General features: G+C 29.8%; 2 protein-coding genes across 3 annotated transcripts; both read right to left on the minus strand.

Moving 5' to 3' along the window:
• Positions 1–8332: 8332 nt before the first annotated feature.
• LOC112772323 (protein MAINTENANCE OF PSII UNDER HIGH LIGHT 1) lies at positions 8333–11727 on the minus strand. The gene is made up of 3 exons (XM_025817250.3): positions 11278–11727; positions 9399–9533; positions 8333–8874 (listed from the first exon to the last, which is right to left on the minus strand). Exons 1-3 carry the CDS (start codon positions 11458–11460, stop codon positions 8500–8502), a joined length of 693 nt encoding a protein of 230 aa, XP_025673035.1. The 5' UTR covers positions 11461–11727; the 3' UTR covers positions 8333–8499.
• Positions 11728–14079: 2352 nt separating this feature from the next.
• LOC112769086 (probable choline kinase 2) lies at positions 14080–18546 on the minus strand. Of its 2 annotated transcripts, none has more exons than XM_025813499.3 (9): positions 18440–18546; positions 17815–18282; positions 17125–17246; positions 16824–17019; positions 16603–16720; positions 16376–16423; positions 16194–16294; positions 15177–15300; positions 14080–14393 (listed from the first exon to the last, which is right to left on the minus strand). In XM_025813499.3, exons 2-9 carry the CDS (start codon positions 18181–18183, stop codon positions 14296–14298), a joined length of 1176 nt encoding a protein of 391 aa, XP_025669284.1. In that variant the 5' UTR covers positions 18184–18282; positions 18440–18546; the 3' UTR covers positions 14080–14295. The 2 variants fall into 2 exon arrangements, with proteins under 2 accessions (XP_025669284.1, XP_025669285.1); XM_025813500.3 differs by having other exon boundaries at positions 15172–15300.
• Positions 18547–22205: the final 3659 nt, after the last annotated feature.

A 22205-nucleotide genomic window follows, 5' to 3' on the forward strand; every position in this document is an offset into this window, starting at 1 on the left:
CCAAATATAAGAGGATTATATGTCACGTATCCCGTTAAGTCCAGATAATTGGAAGTTGAGGAGAAATTATTTTCAAGATGTTGTTCAAGTAAAGAGCTTTTCCAAGTTATACAAGAACCCAATTAGAACAAGGGTCATACTTCCGTTCCACCCAAATTCATAAGATAAAGAACGAAAATAATTCTTGAAATAGAAATCAGTACATGAATTAAAATAGAAAAGTAATAGTATCAATCCATACAATAGACAGAGCTCTTAACCTTAACAGTGGAGGTTTAGTTGCTCATGGTTCAGAGAGATAAACTAGGATTTTGTAAAACTGTAAATTGCGGAATGAGGTGGAAGAGAAGAGAGAAGCCCGAAGGCTGAATCTTTTCTCTTTTATATATAATCCTAATTAATGTAAAATATATTTCTAAAAAAACTAAATAATATCTTTTCCTAATTATAAAAGAAATAAAGTTTAATCAAAATTTATTAATTGCTTCTCGTAGTCTTGTGTAGACGAATTGGGGACCACTGGCTTCATTGAGGGTTGGCGCCAAACTTGGAAGAATCAAAGTTTGGTGTGGACTAGGCAGAGGATTCCTTGGAGCTTCTTTGCTTGTGGCGCCAAACTTGGACTCTTCCAATTTGGCGTGGGATGGTGCGTGTGGCTTTCTTTGGGGACTTCATATTGACGCCAAACTTGACAATGATCAAGTTTGGCGTGGAGTGGTGCGTAACCTTTTTTTGGAGTTCTTGTGTTGGCGCCGAACTTGAGTAAACTCAAGTTTGGCGTGGAGATGGCAGTAGGCTTTCCTTCATTGACGCCAAACTTGAACTCCTTCAAGTTTGGCGTGGAGCTTCCCGCATGCATTCCTTAAAAGACTTGGTTGTGGCGCCAAACTTGAGCTTCCTCAAGTTTGGCGCCGTGAAGGCCGAGTGTGCTGGAAAATAAGTGTACACTATTATACATCGTTGGAAAGCTCTGGAAGTTAGCTTTCCAATGCCGCTGAAATCACGTCAATTGGACCCCTGTAGCTCAAGTTATTTTGAGTGCACGGAGGTCGGGGTTGACAGCATCATTCGCTTTCTTCCTTTTCTGCTACAAAACTCCGTCAAATCCATCTGAATGCTACCTGAAATAAACAGAAATTGCACACAACTCAAAGTAGCATTCATAGTGGCTATAGGTAATTAAATCTTGATTAAACTCAACAATTTAAATGCAAATTCACTAGGGAAAGATAGAGAAGATGCTCACGCATCAACTCACTCACCTAGGGAGAAGTAGGCAAGGCCTCTGTTAAAAAATAAAAATTGGAATAAAAAATCTATTTCAAAAATAAACATTTAAATGTCAAAATAAAAAGATAAAAAATATACTAAACATGTATTCTACATTTCATAACTCAATAGGAAAAAGAATAATTAATTTATAAAGATCGACCGTTCGAAAAAACATATCAATTGTTCATAAGTCCAACTAAAACATTAAATAACAGTTAAAAAAAAAGTTACATACAAAGGTACCACCATTAAAATTAAAAATATAAAAATCAAATTAAATAAAAACAAAATGAAATAACAATTTAGTTAATAAATTAATTTAACTAATAACTAAACTCACATCTATCTATTAACACTGACTAAAAAAAGATATCTTTCAAGTTATCAAAATTAAAATTAAAAATATAGAAATTAAATTAAAACATAACAAAATGCAATAAATATTTAATTGATAAAATAATTTAACTAAACCTTAAACTATACCTATCAATTAACACTTACTAACAATACATTCTATCACCTAACATATACTATATCTATAAAAGTACTCTAACTATGACTATCATTATATGTTTATTTAATTTAAACATAAAAATAACAATACTAATCTGGAAGTCGATTATCCTAGCGATATACCACATCACGTTCAGGCGGTTAATATCCTCATCCTGTGCATCTGCGTGCGCCATAATCTCCGAATGCCTCGATAATATGATTAGAAAAGGCTAGAAGTGGGAGAAAAGTAGAAGAAATAGATGAAAAGTGAAGTCAAATGGCGCTGTAAACGAGTTCTATATATAAGCACGCGTGTATCACTTCTTTCGTTTACAATATAAATGAGATAAGGACGTTACACAACACATATGCTAATGTCATACGACCACGTTGTATCGTGTCTTATCTCGTTTACCGTGTAAATGAAATACATAGAATCTTATTTCATTTACATTGTAAACGAGATAAGACATAAAATTCAAATAAGTAAAAACACTACAAATTACATATTTTCGTAATTAAAAGATTTATTTATTTATTCAAAAAAAATCCGTTATAGGCACCAGTCTTTCTTATGCAAATAATTATTAATTATGGTAAGTGATAAGGGAATAGAGCAAGAAAACCAAGAAACTAAGCTACTTGCTTTAACAGCAAGATAAATTAACTTATGTCAGTTATAATAGTTGTTATATATATAACCGTCATATGTCCATTGTGGTTTACACAAAACAATTATAATAAGCATTTACAATTCAATTTCAGTCTCTCAATTCATCTCTATCTTGATTCTTTCATGGTATCAAGAGTTGAGGTTCAGATCTCATGGGGTCTATTGTTCCAATTAATACTACTACACCTTCTTCTACTCCCATCATGCCTCTTCTTGACAAATTAGATGAAAAGTCATTCAAGACTTGGCAACATCTTGCTCTTCACATCATTAGTGACTATGAACTCAGTGATCACCTTCTCAAGGACTAGGTTCCAGCAAGATTAGCAGGAACGAAATCAGCAACATTCAAATCTTGGACTACAAAAGACCACTTTCTCATATCATGACTCCTTCAATCAATGGATATCTCATTCAGAAACAAGATGTTAGACTGCAAATTTGCATATCAGGTATGGGATCGAATTCAAGATTATTTTTCTAAATCAGCAAAAGCTACAATCAAGCAACTCAAAGCAGAACTCAAAACTATCAAAAAGCAAAGGATGACTGTCTCTGACTATCTCAAACGCATTCGATCAATTGTTGATTCTTTGGCTGCATTGGATCATCTACTCTCTCTTGAAGATCATGTCGAAGCCATTACTGAAGGTCTTGATGAGGATTATGCAATGTACATTTCCTCAATCGCACCTACGCTTGAGTCTTTGTCTCTTATTGAGGTAGAAACCTTGCTTCTTGGGCATGAAACCATGCTTGCACGATTCCGAGAAACTCAATTATCCCTTCCCCAAGCCAATTTTACACGAACCACTTCTCAATTTTCGCGAGGCACTGCTAGAGATTTTAATCATGGCCGAGGAAGGGACGGACGATTCAATCGCGGGGGCCGAGGTTCTTTTCAACAAAATCATTCTCAATGCCAAGTGTGTGGCAAATTTGGCCACATTGCCATTTCTTGCTTTCACAGATATGATCCAAGTTATCAACAGTCACCTCTGATTTTTAATGCCCCCAATTCTGCATCATCACCTATGCCAGCTCCACCACCTCCATCCTATCATAATCCTCGAGCTTATCTTGCTACACCATCTACTCTCTCTCTGAGGCTTCATGGTTTCTAGATACTGGTGCCTCTCATCACAACACACATGATCCATCTAGCTTTCTTGAAGCAGAAGCATACACTGGTCAAGAACAAATTATGTTAGGTAATGGGTCAAGTACGTGTATTACTCATATTGGCAATGCAAATCTTTATTCTCTTGATAATCATAAACAATTTGTTTTGAATAATTTACTTCTTGCACCAGATATAGCTCATAATCTTGTAAGTGTGCAAAATTCACAGCTGACAATGCGTGCTTTTTTTAGTTTTATGCTGATTTTTGCTGTGTCAAATCTCAGGCAACCACTAGTTTTATGCTAAAGTTAGAATTTATGCATTTGAAAATGTAGCTCTTTATAATTCAAGATCAACCACTAGTACTGCACTAAAAGCTTTTCATGCTAATATTGATAATTACTCACTCTGACACTCTAGACTAGGACATACAGCACCTAAAATTGTTGCTACTGTACTAAGAACTTGAAATATTCCATTTACTCCTCCATCTTCTAACTCTCTTTGTAAAGATTGTTGCTTAAAAAAAATGCATCATTTGCCTTTTACTCTTGATTCCTATCAGTTTCATGCTCCTTTGGACATGATTTATAGTGATTGTGTTTGGGGATCAGTCCCTATTCTTTCTTTTCATGGTTTTAGTTATTATGTTGTATTTATGATGCCTAAACTCACTATACATGTATCTATATGCTGCATTCTAAGTTACAGGTTTTTGCTGTATTTGTTCAATTTAAACGTCTAATGGAGAATTTTACAGGTTTAAAAATTAAAGCATTTCATAGTGATAATGGAAGGAAATATCTTTCTTTTGCATTCACTGATTACCTATCATCTAATGACATTGCTCATAGATTTTCTTGCCTATATACACCACAACAAAATGGTCGAGCTGAGCGCAAACATCGCCATATCACAGAAACTGGTTTGGCAATGCTTGCTTCAGCATCACTGCCTTTAAAGCATTAGGATGATGCTTTTCTATCTGCCACTTATATCATTAATCGATTACCATCTTCCAATACCTCTAATAAGTCCCTTTTTGTACTGTTGCATCACAAATTGGCTGATTATTCTTTCTTGAAAGTTTTCAGTTGTGCTTGCTATCCTTCTTTTAAACCTTATACACATAATAAATTGGAATTTAAATCCCAACAATGTGTGTTCTTAGGTTATACTCCAAATCATTAAGGATATAAGTGTATGGATGCTAGTGGTAAGATCTTTATTAGTAGACATGTTTTGTTTGATGAGTTTATATTTCCTAATTCTTCTATGTTTGTCCACAATACTACCTCACCTACCAAAATTCAATATCCTCATACTGTTTTGCCAATTCCCTCATCTTTTGTTAATGATACTCCTCACCATGCCACTTCCACAGATTCTTCTAATTCTTCCCTTTCAAGTTCTGCTTCACCAACCCCATCTCTTCCAGTGCCATCCACTTCTTCCTTACATATACATGGGACCCCCTCTTTAGAGCCTTTTTCTCTCAATGCACAACCTATTTCTCAACATCCTACACCTATACCAATTTCTAGTATTCTGGTTCAGCTTCCTCATCCCCCAAAACCAAATTCTCATCCTATGCAAATTCGGTCAAATAGTGGTATCTCTAAGCCTAAATTAAATTCTACTATTGTTAATACTTCATCATTTATTGATTATTATGAAAATGTTCCTAAAACTGTTACTACTGTCTTAAAATTTGAACACTGAAAACGAATGCCATGAAAGAAGAATTGCATACTCTTTCCAAAAATCAAACACGGAATTTAGTTATTCCACTCCCATCCACTAAAATTATTGGTTGTAGATGGGTGTATGCTATTAAACGACATCCAGATGATCGGATCTTGAAATATAAAACAAGGCTTGTTGCCAAAGGCAACCATCAAATCGAAGGAATCGATTTTGATTAGGTGTTTGCACCTGTCATTAAGGCTGCGACTATAAGAGTAATTCTGACTTTGGCACTCACTCACAAATGGATAATTCGACAATTTGATTTTAACAACGCATTCTTAAATGGTGATTTATCTGAGTTGGTTTATATGCAACAACCTCTGGGCTTTGAATCTTCCAACTCTGATCAAGTCTACAAATTAAATTGAGCTCTATATGGCTTGAGACTTTGTAGATATGATATTGTTTTCTTCATTTACTGTTTCAATAAAATATCCATTCTTATGGATATTTTTAAGACTCAACAAGTTCCTTTCAGACTTTGTAGATAATAACACATTATCTATAATGAGTTTTGTTCCTCCAATAAACAAAATAATAGCTCTTTAGAGCCATTAATAATTTTACCTATACCAATAATGATAGCAATACAGCCAATACTTGCCTCTTCATGTACAAGGTTGATAAAATAATTTTACTTTTGAGAATAGTTCATATACATACATTATCCACAAGACAAATGTTTTATCTTGTACCTTCACCATTTTCTTCACAAGAAATGATAAACAACATATGAAAATACAATTCAATGTATGATTTATCTTTGAAATTAATTTTCTTTTGAAATTTATAACTCAATTATTTTATATGTAATGAGTTAAATCATATTCTTACTTACATAGTTATTTTATTTATTGTACACATATTATAATAGCACAAATTTATATATTGATTCTTTGAAACTTACATAAAAAGATATATTTAAAATTAAATACATTCAAATATAAATAAGTAAAAGCATACATTAATATATTGAAAATCAAACATACAATAAAGAAATAAAGTATTCAACATTTTTATTATTGATCAGATGATGAATATTTAATTCAGCATCTACAAAAAATCAGACAAATCATAATTTGTAGAGAATCTTTTAAAATAAAATTAGTTTCTATCTTTTTCTCATTATCTTTTAAAAATGTTTGGTAAAATTCAACTAAGTGCTTTGGCATACCACAACAATGCGTTCAATGACCTTTTATCATCATAACAATGACATCTGATTTCTATATTATTATTGTGTCCATTTTTTTCTTTATTATCTCACTTTTTGTAGGATCTTTTATTATTAAAGAATATTTTCTTCTTTCTTTTATCATGTTTATTACTAAAATAGTGACCTTTATCATTTTTTGGATTACAATGTGTCACATTCACTTCGCAGAATGGAGTAGAACTACAGGGGCGAGCTTTATAATTTTTCATGAGCAATTATTATTCTCTTTTATCACAAGAAGACATGCAATTAATTTAGAATATTTTGTAAATCCCTTCTCTTGATATTGCTACTGTAAGAGCATATTCGAGGCATGAAAGGTCAAAATGTTTTCTTCAATATATCTTTATCAGTAATATTTTTTCCATACAATTTTAATTGTGAAGTTATTTTTGAACATTGCAAAATTATGTTCAACAATGGATTTAAAATTCTGTAATTGCAAATGTAACCATTCATATCGGATATTTGAAAAAATTACCGATTTTTTATGATAATACCTTTTTTCTAGACTGTTCTATAGTTCTACTGAATTTTTTATAATAAGATATTTATTTTTCAATCGTTTGTCAAAATGACGACGAAAGAAACTCATTGTTGTAGCGTGATCCTTTAGCATTATATTATTATTTGCTTAATGGCATTACCGAGACTCACTGAGTCAAAGTGAATTTCAACATCTACGATCATGATAAATATTTTTTTTCTAGAAATATGAAGTGGTACAAATTTTAAACTAGAAATATTTTAGATAATTAAAAATTTTTACCTTAAAAGTCTTTGTGCTGATAACGTGTTATGAAATTAAGATGGATAAATAGAAATAGAACTAGAAAATTATAAGAGAGAATAAGAAAACTTTGTTATTAGTTCTCAATATGTATCACTCAATATAACAACACATTCATATTAATATTGCATACATAATATTCTTTTCAAAAGAGTTAAAGGACTACTTGAGATGCCAATGAGTTATAATTCAAATGGCACAGTCTTCTCATACTCAATTAAGAGGTTGCGGGTTCGAGTCTCTTATCTTTTGATTTAAAAAAAAGGACTACTTGAGATAAGCCATGCGGGTTCTTTGCTATGTGTTATTTTTTGTGTTGAAAAATATTTTTTTTAGAATTTATTTATAGATGAAGGTTTTGAATGAAATAATAGTATAGGATACTATTTATCTAAACCACTTTCTAATTAGTAGAAATACATTAGAAAAATCTATACTCATTAATTGATAATGTTTCATACTCCATTATGAATGATAATACTTCATGATATAACATTTAAAATAATAATATTTCATAATTAATATATATATATATTTGTTAATCCTTTATCAATGACTATAATTTGCATGGCCTCTTAACCGTCTCCAATGCCCCTATTTTTTCTCCTTTTAATTTGATTTATTTTGAATTTTTCTAGCATTTATTTCATTTTTTTTTTTTGGCTAAAAACAGATTTAGAATTTTAGTTGTTTAGGAAAATTGCAATTTTGTAAAATGAGCCTGTTTTAAAAACTCTTGGAATTTACAAATATGATCTTACTATAGTTGACTATTTGGTTTGTCAAAATTAAGTTAAATAAATGGTTAGTGATAACCATGATAATTTAATGTATCTCTACCAATCAACTTCAAACGTGTTATAGAAGATAAAGAACCCCTTATTTGAAAGGTGGCTAGAAATTACCAGGATTTAGTTGAGATTTAGCTAGAAATCACTTATTTTCCTAATATTTTTCTTTTAATTTAAATTCAAATCTTAGATATAAGTATACTTTCAGCTGGTACACACTCAATTACTAGCTAAATTCATTTCAATACATCATTAACATATAGTCAAGTATACAATGAGTCAATAAGCGACAAGGTCAAATACTTAAAAAAAAAATTATTGGCAGAAAATACAGCGCTCTGATATATTTTTTTTCTTTGCAACAAAAGGAATGATATAAGTTCAATCACCCTATGACACAGTGTTCTCACTTGAGGACTCTTTTAGAACTTCAGGTTCAACCTGAACTTCAGAAAATACTTCTGGCGAACTTTCAGGTTGGACAGGTTCTGATGGCGATGATACTTCAATCTTGGCAGGTGCCGATGCTTGAACACTTTCCGGTGGCTTGAACTTGTTGATGTAGTAACTAAGTGATGGTCCAGAGTATTGCAGTGTCTGCACCTGTGGTGGACTATTCTTACCAACTTGGAGCAATATGGATGATGCTGCAGCAACTGAAATCAGGGCAAGGCCTGCAGCAATTGCTGCTGTGTTTTCGGCTCCGTCAGAAGAAGAGCCTGCATTTCCTGAACTTATTGCACTTTCTGCCACATAAACTGCTGGCTGGAATAGATTATTTGAGTATTAGACAAAAATCTTACCCCCAAGAAAGGTGTTATCATGCATATTACTTTCTGATACATATTTTTTATTTTGTATTTTTTTTTCCCAGAATACAAAGGGTGTTTTTTATGAAATTAAGTCTTATGCACTGCATGTTCTTCCAATGGCCGACATACATGCCACATCATTCTAGCAAATAAATTAGATAGTAAACATCCAAACTGGCCCCTAAACAAATTAGACGGGATTTCTAATTGATTCAATTAAGGATTAGAATGTCAAAATTGGAATTAAGAAAAATAAATAAATAAAACATTAAATCCCAGCAAACCTTGAAACTGAATCTAATATCAAACTGCATAGCTACAGTCACCTCAATCATAATATCTTAATATTCTAGCTGGCTTTTCTACATGTTACACGCTCCCCAGATCGAAATACATTAAAACTTAAAAAACAAAATGGGTTAATTATGTAATTCGACATCCCAAGCAAACTAATATATATGTGTGAGAAACACTAACCTCAACAGAATATATGTTTGTCTGCCCAGCAGTGTCCTTCTCAACATAGCCAGTCCAGCCTTGCTTCCGAGGAGGGTACGTACCCACTACTCTAGTCTTCTCCCCTGCTAACCATTCCATACTGACCTTTCCAACCTGAATCAAGATTAACCGAAGAATAGCAGTTTATTTACATGTTTAGCAATATCTTATGCAGCTACTTACTAAATCTTGGATACTACAATATACGTGAGAAAGACAAAAGGTTGGTGCTAGTAAGTAAAAGTAAAGAGATAGGCATGATCAGAAATTTAGAATGTCAAATAAAGGATAAAATGGTAAAATGCTTAGAAACACATTAAACTTTAGATGAAACTCAACCAAGCACACTTTCAGTAAACATGAACGAGCTTGATTGGAAACCCATTGCAAACAAGGTGAAGTTTATCATAGCAAAAATATCAAGAACATAATTTCGGATTTTAATAAACACTATGGATGCCCTGTCACACTTAGAACAAAAATTGTCCATTCAAAGGCCAAACAGAGTATACAATTCACAGATAGGCAACTAGAAAAATAGCCAGGATAAATTATGCTCATGAACATATCAAAACTTCTGAGGAATTGCATTTTGCAAACCTTTAAAACTTCTCATTCACATTGTTCAGCGCAGAAATTTCTCATTTGTGAGTGAAATATTTGTTCATAGAATTATTTTGAAGAGTAAATTACGGTTAACCATCAGTTGGTTTAACCGCTTTCTGCTCATCCCCCTGGGGTGTCTCTAAAACTCATCTCATTTCTAGTATGATGGTATCATGGTCCTTAGTGAAAATTAGCAATTTCTACAAGACAAAGGATGATGTGAACAACACATAACTTCATCTGAAACCATCCTGCCTAGTCCATTAGTTTCATGTTTTACCTTAATTTATGGCAAGGAAACCAAATATGGACCCAGAACAAAACCAAATATAGTGGCTGCAAAACTGTATGCTCAAGATCATGTAGGTTTTTCTTTATTTTATCATTCTATCTTACTCTTCTGTTCATTCTAGCATCAACTTTTTCTCTACAATCACTTTCTCAGTGCTGCTCTATAAAGAATCTGAACTAGCGCGTAAATTAACAAACCGGATGTTGTGAATTGTGAATGGACTCTACATTTCACCATCAGAAGAGTGTAACATGTATAAACTTAAGAAAGATAACAGTATAAATAGCAACGCCATCACGTCCAATCCTTGGATGTTGTGTATGCAACATGTTTCGTGGCAAACTCCTTACCCACTTAATGATTAACTCCAATGGAGCTAGGGATAGTCACTGGCTATCGGTTCGCAGATACCCGATGATCAACACCTAGTAGATCCCAAAAAAGGGGCTAAAGAAAAAAGCAAGAGCATTATGTGAACCGAGTTGAAGTTTTCCTCTCTCTGAAATTCTATATTCTCTGTATTCTACTTGTCCTTTACCTTCTAAATTGCATACTCACCATCAGAAGAGTGTAATTACTCCCTTACCTTCTAAATTGCACACACAGTCACACACACACTCGTTTCCTCATCATATTTTCCATTCACAATCAAACAAACACTCACTATTCTCTGATTTCTATTCTCTATAATCGTTTTCTCTCTGATTCAATAATTCTGTTCCATCAATCCTTCTCAGTTTTGAGTTACCTACATCCACACACAGATTCCACTAATTCATCCTAATTCCAGTTCTGATTTCTCAACCTTGTTACACATGATTCTATGGGCGGAAGTATTATTTGTAATCAATAACTGAAAATTGGAGTGGAAATTTTGTACTTAGGGTATAATTAATCTTGACCTCATCTAATATGAACATATTTGAAAGAAAGTGGCAAGTTGGAATAAAAGGAACTCACTTCCTTATCAGGAGCACACTCTTCATCATTGCAATCAGAGTCATCAGATGAAGAAGCTCTCACTATGAACAAGCAAGAACTTCGCCTGTGATAAGCTCTTTGGTTCTTCAAAGAGAAGAAGCTTCTGGCAGCAGAAAACGTGCACGTGTTTGCAGCAACATTTGCTTGCAATGCAGAAGCCATAGGTGTGGTTAAAAGCCAAACCAATTGAATAGAGTTATTATATAAGAATATTTTGTTTCTGAAAAAATGAAGTGAAATTTGGGGATAGTTTTGTTTGGTAGGGATTTGAATGAGAGAAAGGGGGAATTGTTGGGTGGGAGTGAAGGAAGCAAGGTGGAAGGAGTACAAAGCACAGGATTGAGGATTAGTGTCTGGTGGTCGAGCTTTGTTTATAGAGATCCTTTGACTGTGGGCATCCTTGCATCACACTTGTTAAAATGACAAGCATATAATTGGTAAAATCAAAATATATATTCAGACTCGACCTTTAGAAAAAATAATAAAAATCTAGATTTTAACTAAAATTGAAATAGTAAATTAAAATACTAAAAAAAATAAAAAATAAAAAATGAGATTGTAATATGTAACGTAATTTAAATTATTATCTAAGAGATCATGAGTTTGAGTCTTCTTATCTTTAATAAAAAAATTATAAAATCATATCATTTAATAAAAATTTAAAGGATACCTTCCGAAAATTTTTTAAAATACTTTTAATATTAAATTTTTTTCGTAAATTTTTTTTATTAAAGACTGATATGTGACAGTGTTAAGCTTCCTTTAATAATTTGTTGTTATTCAATGAATTACTTCATGTATAAGATGAGATTTAAATTTCTGATACTCGAGTATATTAGTGAGTTAATAATTAGACTAACTCAATTTAATTAAATGTATATTAAAAATATAAATATACATTAAAAATAAATTAAATTATATATATTTATATACAAATATATTAGTTATTGATTTTAGTGTAAGACACCAAAAAAGTGTACGTATAATATTTGAGAAATGCTAGGGGCCAGCAACTTTTGTGATTTTAGCCATCAAATAGTCATCAATGATGGTTTTAATGGTGTGAGATTGGTGTGAGAATTCATCAAATGGCTCACTTTCCTTTGCTGGTTACGTGCTGGCCAAAATTTAACAAAGTTGCTGGCCCTAGACTTTTCCATAATATTTTTAATATTTTAAATACTTTTCAATTATACCCTTGATCGTTAATAATGTTACGCAAATTTTCACGTGTTAGTGACACATCATCTTAGAATTACCACATTGTATGATGTTTCAAAAGGTAATGTAATTAAACATATTAAAAGTTTGGAACATCACAAGAAAAATTGAAACCAAAAAACTTAAGAATAAAATTAAAATAAAATATAAATATTAAAGACAAAATTAATATTCACTTTTAACAAATTGTTTAAAATAAAAATTATATTGATAAAACATTTAAAACATATAATTTTTTATAAAATTTATTAATAAATATTTGATTTTGGTAAGTAATTAACCGTCGTATATTCTCATTTGTAAATTTCTTCTATTATTCTCTTAGGATTTGAGAATTCAAGTCCCTTGATTCATTTATCGCTCTGTTGGTTTACGTTGATGAGATAGTTTTGACAAGGAACAACAAATCTGAAATCAAATGGGTCAAATAGTACCTTAATGATCTCTTTAAAATTAAAAATTTGAACAAGTTTAAATTCTTCTTTGGATTTAAAGTGACTCGGTCTTTCAAGTATATAGTAGCATGAATAAAGTGAAGCTCCTTTTCCTTCTTTGAACTTTTTATCCCTCTCTGTAACTACATACTTTCACATCTAGTGATGCACCTCAATTGAACTTCAACCTACATTCTCTCTTCTCTCCTTGCTTTCCATTGCATTCTTCATAAATTCAATAATTTTTATATATATTTAAAAATTCTATATAAATAAGTTATTTTGTAATTAAGTTTAATAAAATTTTTTCCTTCTTGTCTATTTCTCCTTTCTTTTTCAATTAGTTCTTATTGTGCCAATAAACTATTAACTTAACTTAGTTACAACAATAATTTGATCATATAAAATTACCGATATATATATATATATAAAAGAGAACATTAAAGATCTGTTAAAAATCTTCTTCTATTACACTCACTTTGATTTTTAAAAAGAAATTAAAAGAGAATATGACAATTGCTTTTGCTTGCACATACTTATTTTTCCTTTATGTATGCTACTTTTGTATTATAGTTGTAGTCTGTAGAGGTGAAAGAAAAGATATTCTGTAAATGTTTGTTAGTTGGACATGTTTATTTTTAAACATTGGTGTCAAAATACATATTTTAATTTGTCAATGTATTTCTAAGGTAAGCACTACTACGTGCCTGCTTTAAACTTTTTTGAACATAAAATAAGGATGCTCTCTCTATTAAATCTGCTTCTGAGGTGATCAGTTCACACAGACTAAATTTTTGGAATTATTTTATGCTTTTTCAAATTTAATTTTTTATCTAATTTGTTTATGTTTCTTACAGAAAAATTCCTTAATACATTTACACTCTTTAGAAAATATTATTAGATGACCATTAATAAAATTATTTGCTTATATTTAAGTTGTTAACCATCAACACTCAATTTTGTTAACCATTAACACTCAATCTACTTCATATCATTATTGTGTTTCTATTTTACTGCACGATTGAAAACCCTAGGGTTTGAAAAAATAAACATCTTTTATTAATATTTTAGGCGATATTAAATAAAGATGAAAAATAACATTAAAATATTTAAAATTAAATATAAATAAAAATAAAATTTTTTAAATACAAAATTAATATTCATCCAAAATAGCAGGGACAAAAATAATACTTGTCCAATACAAAAATAAACAGACTTACAGAAAAGAATCAAATAATATCCAAACAATTTTTAGGAAAAGTACTAATGCAAAAATACATATGAGGGCTCATAAAATTTGTCCCTTCTACAATGTATATCATCACTTATGATGAGGGCTCTGTTATTTTGACTTGTTAACACTAAACATTTTCTTCAACTTTCCAAGTCCATTTGATTTTTTTGTTGGGGTTGCTTTCATAGTTGGCGTTAATGCTTCCTCTGAAAATAAAAAAAGAAAACAATATGTGCAACCAATCATCATAATATCTCAATATTCAAGCTATGTGAGTAATATAAAACGACATTGCTTATTCATCTAATATCCACCAAATTATTCCTAGATATAATTATTCGTGAATCTCTTTTCATCAGATTAAACTTTTGATATACAAGATAATTTTTTATAATAAAAAAATTTAGAAAAAAGAACAATCTCTGATTTTTTGATTTGTTGACATTTAAGTCTTTGAAAATTTTAAAATATATTTAAATTCCTAACATTTTTAAAATTGGGACACATTGATCCTTAATTTTTTGGGGTCTAATTTGTCTCATTTTAAAAACTCTCTCACGTGTGCATTCGTATCAACCATAAGTGTCACATTTGATTTTTCCATTGGATCTGTTAGATCTAAGTATGAGAGATCGATATGTCCAGATTTTGAAAATATTAGAAACTTAAATATATTTTCAAATTTTCGAGTACTTAAATAGTTAAATGTTTACGAATCAAAAGTCAAGGACTTTTTTGTCCTTTTCTCAAAATTTAAAATTTTTTCAAACGCCCAAAAAAATTATAGTATCATAATTAGGTGACCTCTTTTAATTTCTATCCTTAAAAATTAAATATAATACACAATAAGTCACCAAAAAGAAAAAATATAATACACAATAATGTTTAGAAATCATTAGTTCTTGTCTTTATTCTTCTAGTATTAGAAGGATAAATGAATCAACTTGCATACCACCCTTAGAAAGTAAAAATTGAGTGAAGTACCTTACCTTTAGCAGATAAATCATGGGATGATGCAGGAGAACTCATAAGGTATTGTTTCCTCAACCAATAGTCTTGAAACCGTTGATTTGCATATTCTTTATAGTCAAAGTCAATACTATTTACATGCTCCTGCAAACACAAAAGAATAATTTAGTATACTTGAAGTTTCTTTAGTATGTTAAAAGACAAAACATAAAAGTGTCTAATTAGAGAGTTAATTTTTTGTAAAGTAACAATTAGGTTTTTGAATATTTTGATTTTGAATAAATTAGTCTCTAAAAAAATATCAATTTAATCTTTCACGAAAGCAATATTTCAACAACTAAAATCTAACGGTGGTGTTTATATATACTGTTAATTACTCTGACATATCTATCTATGAAAGATAGTAATGTAAATAACAATTTTTGGAGTAAAAATAGAATTTGTGATAAATAGAGAACAGTTGATAAAGGATATATAAAAACTCAAAAGATAATAAATGTTTCAATGTCCAAAATTATATCGTTTTTCTGCTCATGTGATAGTAACGAGACATGCACCACTGTAAATAATGAAATACATGGACAATTCAGTTTGGTTTCGCACTATTTATTGACAGAAGGACATACATTTCTACCATTTGTTATCTTAGAAGACCTAATTGATATTTTTTTCTTCAAAGACAAATTAGTCCAAGATCAACATCTTGGAAGATCAAATTGTCATTTTACTCTAATTTTTTTAGTTAATATCCATTAATCTTTTTAAATTTTGAACTACTATAAATTTTAACTCCAAATTCTAAACTTTAAAAAAAAAACAAATGAAGATTAAAAGATTTGTTAACGTTATTTAATTAAAAGTTAATTTTACATATTTATATTTTAGATAAAAAATGTATTCCAAGATAGGATCACAAATTTTTTTCATGATAACTCGTAATTTTCTTAATGAAAAGTGTATTTAAACTTTTTGGAACCTTCATCAATTAAGTGCATGAAAAGCATAAAATATTAATTAAGAAGAAAAAGTGGCGATACCGAAATTATTCCCCAAAATCCCCAGAATAGATGATTTGCAAGTGTAAAGTTCTCAATATCATCAAGTAGTTGCTCCACTTTGCTATCAATTTGTTCTTCACCTGAGTTCAACTCCAATAATATCATAATTGTATCATATGTTATATGGCTAGTTGATTATTTATTGTTTAATTAAAGTTTACCTGAAGATCTCAAATACGTTTCAACGAATAATCTACGTTCTTCCAAATCTATTAAAAAAACAAATAATTAAAATTATTATTCGTAAATCATAATAGATATTTTTGAAAAAAAAATTTTTATTATATCTACATAAAAAATTAGTGATTAAATTTATCATTCGTATAGAATATATATTAAAATAAAAAATATATTAAAAATAAATTAAATAACACATAAAACAACATACCAGGATATTTACTGTAATCAAGAATATGAGGGGTTTCTGTATGATAGTTTGCAGCCATCTCACAAAAGTGGTTTGCTATATCATATGCTATAGGATTATAACTTGCATATTCATAATCCTAGACAAAATAAATAAATAAGAATATTTTTTAATTATCTTTTTATAATGTGCTGTTTAGTAGGAATTTTTTTTACATGAATTTTCATAAAAGTTGAACTTACTATTAAAGTCAAGGATTTGGTCTCTTCATCAATCATTATGTTACCATATTGTAGATCATTGTGGCAAAACCCTATTTTTTGGTGAGTAGTTGATAATCTCTCTTCCAAAAGTGAAATTTCGTTGTCCATTGCATCCAAATGAAACATTTTAACTTCTTCAGGGGAAGCTAGTTTCCTTGCTTCAACAAGCCACTTCCTAAATTATTGAAAAAAAAATATATTTTTCAAAATAATGAAAGTTTGATGATGTGATTTTTTCCTTCCCTTTGTTTTAGTATTTTATGTATAATTAATTACATACCGCAATACATCCCAAAGGTGAACCTTCTTTGGTCCTGGCATGTTAAGATCATGGAACTCTTTCATCTTGATAGCTATAAGAGCAGAAATAGATGGATCTCGTAGATCTGATGCTAATAATGTCTGTTCAATCCACAACATATATTATTGTATATATTTAGCATATTAATTTCATAGATAAGATAGTCCATACTTAACACATTAAATATAATTAATACAGTAATTAAGATACATCAATCTTCTTTAAAGTGAAAAAGTTAATAAAATAAGATAGTAGTAAGGTAGCATTTGAAAGAGAGACAGAGACCGAAATAAGTCTTAGTATTGTATTTGGTGTAAATTTGCACAAAGAATAAAATTAAAATTAATTAATTGAAATGAAAGTATTTTAAGTATACAAAAAGTTTCAGTCATCGTCTTTAAAAATTTCAATCCCTGTATCTTCACTTTTTAGAAGTACCACTTTTTAGAAGTACTGAAATACTGGAATTAATATCAGGACTAACAAACATGATACTAAATCTCAATCTTCCAATTTTTATCCTATTATCTCAAAACAAACGCTACCTAAGTGATTAGTCACAAGAATTCACATGTAATAAAAGTTACAAATTCAATAGTGATTAATTCTTACTTTATTCCTTTATCAATATTTTTTACTGGAAAGAATTTTTTTTTAATTAAAATTTACCCGGGCATTGATGAATTCTTCAATTCGGCCATTTGCAAACCTGCCAAGCAAACGAGGGCCATATCCAGATTTGGATATGCATTCGAATGCTCGAATCTCATCATCTCGGTTAAAGAAAATTTCGGTGCCCTCGCCATACATTCTAACGAGAACCCTTTGTGAAGTTTCCCCAGTTGGTGTTTGCCATTTGACTTTGAAAACCTCATTTGTCATTGCCCCTTTCAGATTGATAACCTCCATTGCATTTGGGTCAAGTACATTCTTCCATTTACTTGCCAATGATTTCAATATTTCTTTTGCCTCTCTAGGAAGATAATCTACCTTGTTTATAGGGCTTTTCGCATAAAAATCTTCATTTGTTGCTCCCATTGCTAATCTTTATAAACTTTTACAATTCTTTTAATTTCAAAAGGTAAAAAAGGTGCGTGCTATTAATCTTTATAGAACGTACGATTCCAATATGAAGCCCTATTTGAGCATGAAAAAATAAATAAATAAATATTATTAATATAATCAAGGACAACAATAATGATAATTTTCTAATGTTGATATAGTAACCTCATTAACAAGCATCTACATATGAAGTTATTATTGCAACATTTCAATTAATTCAAAACAAACTAACCTGGAGGAATAACTTGCTAGGGCAATGTTATGATAGTCAATGGTCAATGGTTGATGACCAACGACCAATGACCTCGTTGTTGATGAAGAGAGAAAACGTGATGAGAAAGATTTTGTTAATTTTGAAAGGTACTGGGTATGTATATATATGGTGATCTTAACTACCAAGAATAAAATGCCAAAAATTGTGGGATTGAGATGGACCACACCAGCTTACTTCTGATATCAATTGTTAAAATTAGATGCTACTAAAAAAGATTATTAATTTGACGATTGATGTTTTATGAAAAATAAAGAACATCGCTTCTATAAATAGATTTCACTAAACTATTATTGGAATTTTTTCTTTTACATTTGACTTTATTAATTTGATTCATAAAAAATTTGTAGAGCTTTTATTATTATTGTAACTTGACAAAGTCACAAACTCATAATATCTACAATAGTTTATCACTACAAAAAAAATATGTCTTGTTATCATGCTTGTCAAATTGCCATAAAGTTAAAAAAAATATACATGATAGATAGCATATAGGTGTCACGTTTTTTTTAGTCTCTCTTACTATTTTATAAAGATAAATTCATATGTTTTATGGTTACTTTTTTTTAGCCAACTAGTCAACTACTGTACTCCACTTATTTTTAGATTGTTCATACTTCATACTATTCAAACCACGAAAAGAAGCAAAAACAAATATCTTATAGTTTATTAAACTATTCTGTTCAACATTATCATAAAAAATAAGTTACATCTATTATCAACAAAATATTAAATACAATTGTACAATCTAATAATATCACCCTCAAAATAATACATAAGACCTAATGACACCAATAATATCCTACATGAGGCACAATAATAATAGTATCTATTATCATGTATGCTATATATTAAAATTTCTTCATCGTCTATTGAATATTTTCTTATTGTTTCGCTTCATGTTACATTTATTGGTACGTTGATTTTATGTCATTCAGTGCTATTTACCTACCCATACAACTCTTGTAACTAAACTTTTTATATATAGCCTATGTATTTATTACTTCTCTCCACATATTTAATGAATTAATGTGCATTATAAACTGTTGTCTAATATTCTATTTTCTTTTTATTTATTTTTGTCATTTCCATGATTTTCAACAACTATTCTTACTTCGTACTAACCATTCTCATTCTAGATTAATACGTACTAATATTTAAATAAAAATATTGATCGACTTTAATAAATATAAACTTTAATAATACATATCAAGCAAGATAATAAAAAAGTATTAATAGATTTTAATAAATATAAAATATATTAATAAATAAATAAATAAATAATTTTTTTACATATAACTTAAAATGATAAATATAAACTCTTTTATTTTTAAATAAATAAATATAACTTGTATAATCGTATAAAAACAATAAATATTGTTTATTCATTGTCAATTATTATGTCGTAAATTTTTTATAATATTAAAAAATTTATATTAAAATGTTATTTTTAATTTAAAAATATAAAATATGAAAAAATTAAATTTTATTTTATATTACTTAAAAAATAATTAAATTGTTTCATTTAAAAAGTTAAAAACATATTAAGTGACTAACTTTGTTAAAATGATAATTGCTCAGTACGTTTGTTTGTTTGTTAATTTAGACGTACTATGTAAATTATATTTATCTCAGTCAGCATTTATTTTTTATTTATTTATTTTTTAATTTTATGTTACTATATATACAAAAATATTTTTATAAATAATTATATTTTTATAACAAAAATATTCTTTTTCAATAATAATTAAAATTAAAATCAAACCATCAAATTATTTCAAAAAAAATTTAATTTAAGATATGTATTTGAAACTTTTGATAATGTTTGTTTGAGTCTTGGTAAACCGGTCAAATCCTAAACCTCTAGCCTAGAAAGATGTCTGGTCCTGATATGAAATTGGTTAAATTGTTATTTTCATATTTGTTTATTTTTAATTATAATTTCTAATACTCCTTGTGCAAAACACTACCTTTTGTATGTATTCCTGTTGTCTTGCTCATTTGTTTTGTGCATGAAAATTTACTCGTGAAAAAATAAATACATAAATCTGATTTTTTGTACGTATTTAACATGTTTTATAATGATGAGTAAAACAACTAATGTATGCAAACTTGAAAAGAACGAAGGAAGTGAGTGAAAAGCTTGGCCAACCCATTTTCTTGCATGAATTGATAGTGTTGTTGAATGAAGTAACACAATTTTGCCAAATGGAATCCTTGCAACCCATTTTGCTTGTAGCTCAGCAATGGGGAATACCGAATCCTACCCATAGGTTATTATAATTAATTATCCTTAATTTTGAGATTAAATATGTTAATATCATTCTATATAATGAAATTTAGGTTGAAAATAATGAATTTGATTGGGCTAAACTAACTCAGATAGATTTTAGTTACCAAAAAGACTTCGTCATGTAGCACGATTGTAACACCCTATCATATAGAGCTTTATGTTTAAGCGGTAAAACAGAGGTTGTGTGGTATTACGACCTCTAAAATGAAATATGTACATAACAATAGTTGAAGGAATTTAATAATCAAGGAGCCTTGAAGAAAAGTTTAAGCAAAATCGTGAAAAGAAAAGCGTATCGCGTGAAGTCAAGGCCGACCGGAGAATATGTACATACATACATATATAAGTATATACCAAAATATCTCAACATATATAAAGTAAACACCTAATTCTCCAAAAAACCTCATTAAACATAAGTTATACATATACATAGGAGAGTCTATAAACATAAATACATAACCAACAGTCTAAAATATAACATCCCAAAGCTAAACTTTGCTTGCTCAGAAACTCCAGACGCCTAGTGATGTGTCTCTCGACCTGCATCTGAAAAATGACAACATATATATGGAATGAGAACTGGAGATTCTCAGCATGGTAAAAGTGTCCACATACATAAGATATAAGGTCCCGGAAAAGCCAAAAGCGATCCTAAAACTCCGACATTCAGATTTAAAACTTAAAGTTATAATTTAAAACCATAAATAAGATAGGTTATCTAAGGCATTTAGGCTCTAATCCAATTCTAACTTAACCTTTCAATTCTCACTTTCCTCCAATCCTCCAAAACTCCGATGGAACTGCCCTCGTCACTCCTCCGCCAAACAAGGGGCCTCTCAGTTGAACAGACATACAATGCAAATAAGAAAAACACAGATAGAAAACAGATACAACAAGTAGAAGAAAACAATGCTTCGAGAGCTGAATTAAATAAATTCAAACTCAAGCATTCGGTTTCAGCCTTTACTGATTTAATTGCTGAAAATGAAAGGCTGAATGAGAAAATTAACAATCTTAATGAAGACTTAGCAAAATTTGTTCAAGGTTCGCAAAATCTTGACAAATACTTGCTTATTAAAGATCCAGCTTTAAAAAATCAGGACTTGGATTCAAAGAGGAAAGCAAATCTGTTTTCAAACTAATATTTCAAAAATCTGAAGCTTCCTCTTCCAAGATCGTTAAGCCAAAAATTTCAAGCAAGCCTCAAAATTCAGCAAAGGAGAAACATTGCTATAAATGCAATAGAAATGGTCATGTTCCTTAACAATGCTTTATCTTTCTAAAATCTTTTGATAATGATAACAAATTATATAAAGTTGCTCATGATTCCAATGCACTTGGGCAACCAAGAAGATTTCAGATAAGAGGATCCAAATGGATTTGGGTATCTAAGGTTAGTTGAAGAACATGCAGGTTTGCCTTACATCCAAGAAA

This window comes from Arachis hypogaea, chromosome 18 (genome assembly GCF_003086295.3).
Source record: "Arachis hypogaea cultivar Tifrunner chromosome 18, arahy.Tifrunner.gnm2.J5K5, whole genome shotgun sequence".
Taxonomy (NCBI): Eukaryota; Viridiplantae; Streptophyta; class Magnoliopsida; order Fabales; family Fabaceae; genus Arachis; species Arachis hypogaea.

Coding starts and splice junctions, on each gene's coding strand:
- LOC112772323 (XM_025817250.3), bottom strand. CDS start 11,460: ATGGCTTCTGCATTGCAAGCAAATGTTGCTGCAAACACGTGCACGTTT. Junction 9,534..11,277: donor AGTGTGCTCCTGATAAGGAA/GTGAGTTCCTTT, acceptor ATCTTGATTCAG/GTTGGAAAGGTCAGTATGGA. Junction 8,875..9,398: donor CAAACATATATTCTGTTGAG/GTTAGTGTTTCT, acceptor AATCTATTCCAG/CCAGCAGTTTATGTGGCAGA.
- LOC112769086 (XM_025813499.3), bottom strand. CDS start 18,183: ATGGGAGCAACAAATGAAGATTTTTATGCGAAAAGCCCTATAAACAAG. Junction 17,020..17,124: donor CACCTTTGGGATGTATTGCG/GTATGTAATTAA, acceptor TCAATAATTTAG/GAAGTGGCTTGTTGAAGCAA. Junction 16,721..16,823: donor CCAAATCCTTGACTTTAATA/GTAAGTTCAACT, acceptor TATTTTGTCTAG/GATTATGAATATGCAAGTTA.